General features: G+C 38.6%; 1 protein-coding gene across 1 annotated transcript; it reads right to left on the bottom strand.

The window, feature by feature from the left end:
* Positions 1–296: 296 nt before the first annotated feature.
* On the bottom strand, positions 297–4,985 carry LOC110460992 (carboxylesterase 5A-like). Its single transcript, XM_021514251.1, has 3 exons — positions 4,859–4,985; positions 1,452–3,015; positions 297–1,212 (listed from the first exon to the last, which is right to left on the bottom strand). Exons 2-3 carry the CDS (start codon positions 2,987–2,989, stop codon positions 957–959), a joined length of 1,794 nt encoding a protein of 597 aa, XP_021369926.1. The 5' UTR covers positions 2,990–3,015; positions 4,859–4,985; the 3' UTR covers positions 297–956.
* Between the last annotated feature and the right edge of the window lie 1,529 nt (positions 4,986–6,514).

Here is a 6,514-nt window from a genome sequence, read left to right on the forward strand (position 1 = left end):
TTTATTGCATGAATGAAGCAAACGGCAGAAAAAAATGAGAGCATTACAAAGGCCCTCTTTAATAAACACATTGACATAAATTGAGAAATAGCATAATATTAATCACAATGAATACCGTTTTACACAGAGAAAAAAAAATACATATAATCCAGTAAGGTTAAAAAGGAGGTAAAAAACAACAACATAAAACAGGAAAAGCGAAATATGTTATAACCTAACCCCAAACCTTCGCTAGATTTGTATTACTTCCATACTTCAAAAATAAAATGAAGAAATAAAAAGAGAAAAAGAGATAGTTGGTTATATCGACAGGTTTTTATTTCAAAGTCTTATGATAAGATGTTTCTTTTCTCCAAAGATGAAGAATGAAGGTGTTTTATGTCTATCAAAACAGTGTAGGAATTGCAATTTTAAAAGAGGAACAAAAGGTGAAGATATTGCAGTTGCAAACAAAACAAAAAATGCTGGAAAGCTATTCAATTGGAAATTTATTTTAACTTGAAATTTATTTCCTTTGTGATGTAGACATTCCCTACCTTTAAAATAAATCAAAATTGAAATCGGGAACAATGAAAATATAGTTGATATTATCTACATATGAATTGGTTACGCAGCGTAAAATGATGACGCGGTTGTGATATGATACCTCTGCATAAAGTGATGACGCGATCCTATTATGATATGGTTACGCTGCATAAATAAAGTGGTGACGCGATCCTATTGTGATATGAGAACGTTTCATAAAGTAATGACAATTTAATATTCTAGTGTGATATGGTTTCTCAGTAATCCTATTGTTTGCATAATACAAGCTCAACATGTTTTTCACAGTAATAAAAGTAAATACACCAAACTATATGGGGGAGATTGCAGCAAATACTGAATAATGACATTACTGAAGTACTAATATCTCAATTTGGCAGACATGTTCTTTTTCAGTGACCAAACATAGACGTTCATTTGAAATTATAGAGTACAAAGAGACTGCAGATAACGACCGAGAGTTGCATGTCGAAGGACATACTGGAACTGACGCCATTTGTCTCCCGACATCGTCTCAGTTGATTAGGCACGTCTTTGTTCCAGAATTTCATCCGGTCGACCCACAGCGCGTGCCCCAAAGAATCCGTCACTGATATGTTGATATAAGACTTGTTAGACAGGGTGTATTGAGGCCATTCCAAAAGGTCAGAGTCGTTGCCATTCGGATTTCTAAAACATACATATTTATTGTAATGCAGTGATGTATTGATAAACGATTTATGTAAATTACGATTTTGGAGCAGACAAATGCCATGCGTAGACAATATTTTTTTACATAAAGCTGTTTTTTTAGATAATTCTATTATAAACTTGTATTGACGCTTTATTTGCAAAAAAAAAGGTGTTGAGGAACTATATTGCAACTCCTTTTGTTATCTCAAAACAACGATTAACGTTATTGCTCTTACCCAGATTTGGCGAAATTTGTCCAGTAGGACATGATTCTCCTCGATATTGCCAGTTCAGTGTCGTCCTTAGGAATATCGCTAGGGTACATTTCGTTCAGACCAAATACAAAGGCGATGTCGTCACCGTGGTTTGCTCCATGCAGCCACAGTGGTCTTGGCTCTACCAGTCCCCATCGGGGCTCGTGTGAAAACAAGTACTGGTACGTCTTAGCGTTGGTCCCAAGGTGAGCATCTAAAGACCGGAAGGCTTGACTGTGATAGATGACGTCAGCATAGAGTTTTATGGCACGAGACGTTTGAGCGTCAAGGTCACCATTTGGTATAGGGTAGACGTACCTGTCAGCTATCGATTTGGAAATATCATCACAGTTGCCATACAGCTGTCGAACAAGAGTAGGTATGACATTGTTATTTGCAATACTAGCCGGTATTGCTACGGTGAAGTTGAACGTCGGAAACTCTCTCTGGTGACGAAGGAGATCTTTATAAAATATCCCGGCCTCCGCTGAATTAAGCCCTGTCAAAAAGTCAACATCTCGGAAAAACTTCATAGCATCACTTTCGTAGTCGGTTAATTTCGCCTCAAAGTCTTCTGAAAACAGCTCCCCGTCTATTGTAGGGCCCATAGCTGAAAGTATGGTAAAGCTGGCATCTTGCACAGCATTAAATGCTGCGTAAAATGCAATGGTTAGTTGTTCGGCGCTTTGTCGACGTAAACACTTCACGGTTGAGACCGAAGAGTCGGAGGAACAGCCAAGTTCATTCACTACCCTTGAAAATACTTTCATCGCCTCCACACCAGAATTACGGGGCCCCACACTTGATCCGCTCTGTGCGATGACCCTCTGAAACAGACCTCTATTCTGAGGAATAATCGCTAGCATGCCAACACTGACCGCTCCCGCGGATTCGCCGAATATAGTCACTCTTGTAGTGTCGCCACCGTAATCTCCGATATTGTCTTTAACCCACTGAAGAGCTAACATTTGGTCCCAAAGTCCATAGTTGCCAGAGTTATCACCCGTGGTAAAGAAACCAAACAAGTTCAGCCTGTAGTTGACTGTTACAACGATCACATCGCCATGAAGTGCGAGAGTTGAGCCATCGGTTTTGGATCCACTTCCGGAAATAAAACCCCCGCCGTGAAACCACACCATCACTGCACGTTTCGCTGATGCGTCTAGACTGTTGGGCACAAACACATTGAGATATAAACAATCTTCTGACACGTGAGTTCCACTTTGCATACATGCGTCCATGTATGTTGTACAGTTGAGAATTCCACTCCATGCGTTTGGCACCTCTGGTTTTCTGAATCGAAGATCTCCTATCGGTGGTTTAGCAAAAGGTATTCCCTTGAACTGGAAACTGCTCCCATTGTCTAGCGAGACGTTGAGACCTAAGACGGGCCCGAGTCGTGTTGACCATTGGATTGTGGTGCTAGGTAGGTCACTGCTTGGTTGTGATAGTACATGGTTTCCCTGTAGCAAGAGCAAGCTGAGGACACCGTACCATCCGACTGACTGAATTTCGGTCATGATGGCTGATAAATGGTCTACCTCTTCTGCAAAACAAATAAGAATGTTAGAAACCAGTGGTAACCTTACTCACCGTGAGCAAGATTGATTCTACTGGATAGTTCATAATGGTTGCTTAATATACGTTGCTTCCTGTAAACTTATCATACTCATGTTTTGAGGAACGAGACCAACACTGATTTTTTTTTCTATGCCGGGTATCCTCCTGAATATTAATCTGTCTTGAATTATATTACAGAGGAACTAGAAAATATCTAATTTTATCTTGTTCATATCCCTTTTAATAACGCCACGATTTTGTGTATTTAGGGACAATTTGTAAATGAATTTTCCGAAAATGTCATGGTGATAGCAAACTTACATAAAGTACTTCGGAAGCCTATGTGTTAGAATCTAAGTTTTCAGCAATTTTGTTTCTTGTTTAAATTATTGTATTTTACAAGCGGGACACTTTCAGACATTTATCTCAAAGGAAATCTGAGTCTAATTTTTTTTTCAAAACGGCGAATGTAATGCTATTAATAACTTCAGATGAATAACGCAAGTACATCTAGGTATTTGGTTTTTTCAATAACTTCAATATCAAATAAGAGATCGGCCACATTTATTGACATATTGGGGTTTAAGAAGCAGCGTCCACTGTAGAGGCTGTGAACGATTGTGAAATGCAGGTGATAAAGTAACAAGCATTAAAAGTTATTTATATGATTTTTTAATATATTTCAAGAGGATACGTCTATCGAGAGCGTACACCTTATTATCAAAAGTGGAAATAAATGTCCCTTTTCGATTAACATTACTATATGACAAATACCGATTTAAGTTTTATTGAAATTCTCCAGGTTGATATTGTTGGTTGCAAACTTTAAGTGATTGCGGTAGCAATCAAGGATTAAAAAAAATATAAGAGGTAACTAATGTTGGGAAACCCTTGTAGAATTTGGGATTTGATTTTGTATTCTTGATTTTGACGACCTCAATGGCAAGCCAAGTTGTCATTTATGCACGGAGCAGTGTTGATCCAGTATTTAACCAAATTATATAAGATATCTTATTTAATTATATAAGATATCTTATATACTTTATGAGATATCTTATATAATTTGGTTAAGTACTGGATCAACATTGCTCCATGAATAAATGACAACTTGGCTTGCCATAGACCACAATAAATCTGCTGCACTCATTGTCTGTTTTGCCTTCGTGTTTAACATTCGCCCAATCGGGGAAGGCATCGGGTTCTGTTCCCTGGCCGAGATTTACCAACGTCTTTAAAATTGGTAGTTGTTTATCATCGTAAACGTTCACCATTTAGGGTAATCGCAAATCGTTAGTATAATGTGACCGGGTGGAATGCCGTGTTGGGTGCCTTCGGCATGGTGTTTCATTGAGAGAGCACTCTGAAGTCAGCATCAGATCCGCGCTATTGCAGTACACAATTACACCAACATATCGCCTCCAGCACACACTACACACATGGAGGGGTCCCTTAGATGACCTTACCTGTTAATAGCTCGATATACGCAATAAACCAACCAACACATAAACCCATGTAGCAGATGTGCGAATGACTCTCTACTATGTCTAGTCGGAAGTACGATAGTGGTGCTAGTTTGTGTATGCATCTTAGCTTTTGTTGATGATACATTGTGCATATGTTCACTATTCTGATGGGTTAACTGAAGTGAGTGTATCGAGGGAGGGGGTTATCATTCTACTCAAACAAAGGTGCGGTGAAATATTGCAAACCAAATGTAGATCCAATATTTACAATATCAAGTAAACTCAAATCTGCAAAAGCAGTATAGGACATGGCTAATGCCGTGTAAGGTTAAAAAGACATACATATTGTAATGAAATTTTACGTACCTTGATCAAATGTGCGGTGAGCTATATGTGGTTAAACGTTGTAATCCAACAGCACACTTATGTTTACCTTCTAACGCAAACACGGATTTGGTAGTGGATGTTGACCTGGGGCCTGTTCGTTTATGCGGAACAACCGGTTTGACTGTTTATAAATGTAACAATTTCGGGTATAAATCCTGGCGGACCTGCAAATGTGTATGCAGGCCTTGCAAGGCTTTCTCAAGGCTCGCCTGAAAGCAGCATCAGATTACTAGGTCCGACCTTATTTAATAAACGAACAACAGTGGTCCGATCGGTTTGACCGTTTAAACGAAAACGGCCCAGGTTAATTCATTGAGAAAGTCGAGCGTGACGTTACGCTACTGACTGTAAGGAAGGGTGTGGCTATATATATATTGATAGACACCTGGTCTGATGAACATATTTTTCTTCGTCCTACTATCTTTGTATCAGTTTGTCTCGTCTCTGTCCCGTATGTCATTTAATTTATGCGGTATTTCAATTAAATTGTGTGCGTTGTCGTCTTTTTAGGTAGGTGACATGGATATGCTTCGTTTAATAGCTCTCAAGAGCTCTCAATATTATATATTAAAAGCATAAGCTTTGATGTATAAAGAGCGATTTACACAAGAATTAGAGATGAGTGAAAAGTTAAAAGTCTTTCATGTTTCTTATAACTAGCATATTTATACATAGTGTGAATAAGTCAGATTTTATATGATGATTATCAAGTATTTTCTTCTTAATTTGAGGATAAAAGGTTGTTATTTACGTTCCTCGACCTGCTAGGAGCTTCAATAACATATACATGTATATACTCATGTACGTAAGAGCTATATGCAAATTGATGTGTGAAATGTAAAGGTAAACTATGAATAACAATAAACATATTTAGAGACAAAGTAAGACGTTAAATAAAACTCAGGTACAGAAAGGGACAGAGTAAGACGTAAAATAAAACTCGGGTACAGATAGGGACAGAGAAAGACGTAAGAGAAATCTCGGGTACAGATAGGGACAGAGTAATACGTAAGATAAAACTCGGGAACAGTTAGGGACAGAGTAATACGAAAGATAAAACTAGGGTACAGACAGAGACATAGTAAGACGTAAGATAAAACGCTGGTACAGATAGGGACAGAGTAAGACGTTAGATAAAACGCGGGTACAGATAGAGACAGAGAAAGACGTAAGATAACAATCGGATACCGATAGAGACATAGTAAGACGTAAGATAAAACGAGGGTACAGATAGAGACAGAGGAAGACGTAAGATAAAAATCGGATTCAGATAGAGACATAGTAAGACGTAAGATAAAACTAGGGTACAGATAGAGACAGAGTAAGACGTAGGATAAAACGCGGGTACAGATAGGGACAGAGAGATCCGTAAGAGAAATCTCGGGTACAGATAGGGACAGGGAAAGACGTAAGAGAAATCTCGGGTACAGATAGGGACAGAGAAAGACGTAAGAGAAATCTCGGGTACAGATAGGGACAGGGAAAGACGTAAGAGAAATCTCGGGTACAGATAGGGACTGAGTAATACGTAAGATAAAACTCGGATACAGATAGAGACAGAGTAATTCGTAAGATAAAACTCGGGTACAGTTAGAGACAGAGTAATACGTAAGAGAAAACTCGGGTACAGATAAG

This window comes from Mizuhopecten yessoensis, unplaced genomic scaffold (assembly GCF_002113885.1).
Source record: "Mizuhopecten yessoensis strain PY_sf001 unplaced genomic scaffold, ASM211388v2 scaffold10529, whole genome shotgun sequence".
In the NCBI taxonomy this organism is placed as follows: Eukaryota; Metazoa; Mollusca; class Bivalvia; order Pectinida; family Pectinidae; genus Mizuhopecten; species Mizuhopecten yessoensis.

Excerpts from the sequence above, each read along its gene's own strand:
- LOC110460992 (XM_021514251.1), bottom strand. The coding sequence starts at position 2,989 with ATGACCGAAATTCAGTCAGTCGGATGGTACGGTGTCCTCAGCTTGCTC. Across the intron at positions 1,213-1,451 it reads ACAAATTTCGCCAAATCTGG|AAATCCGAATGGCAACGACT; the intron begins GTAAGAGCAATA and ends TGTATGTTTTAG.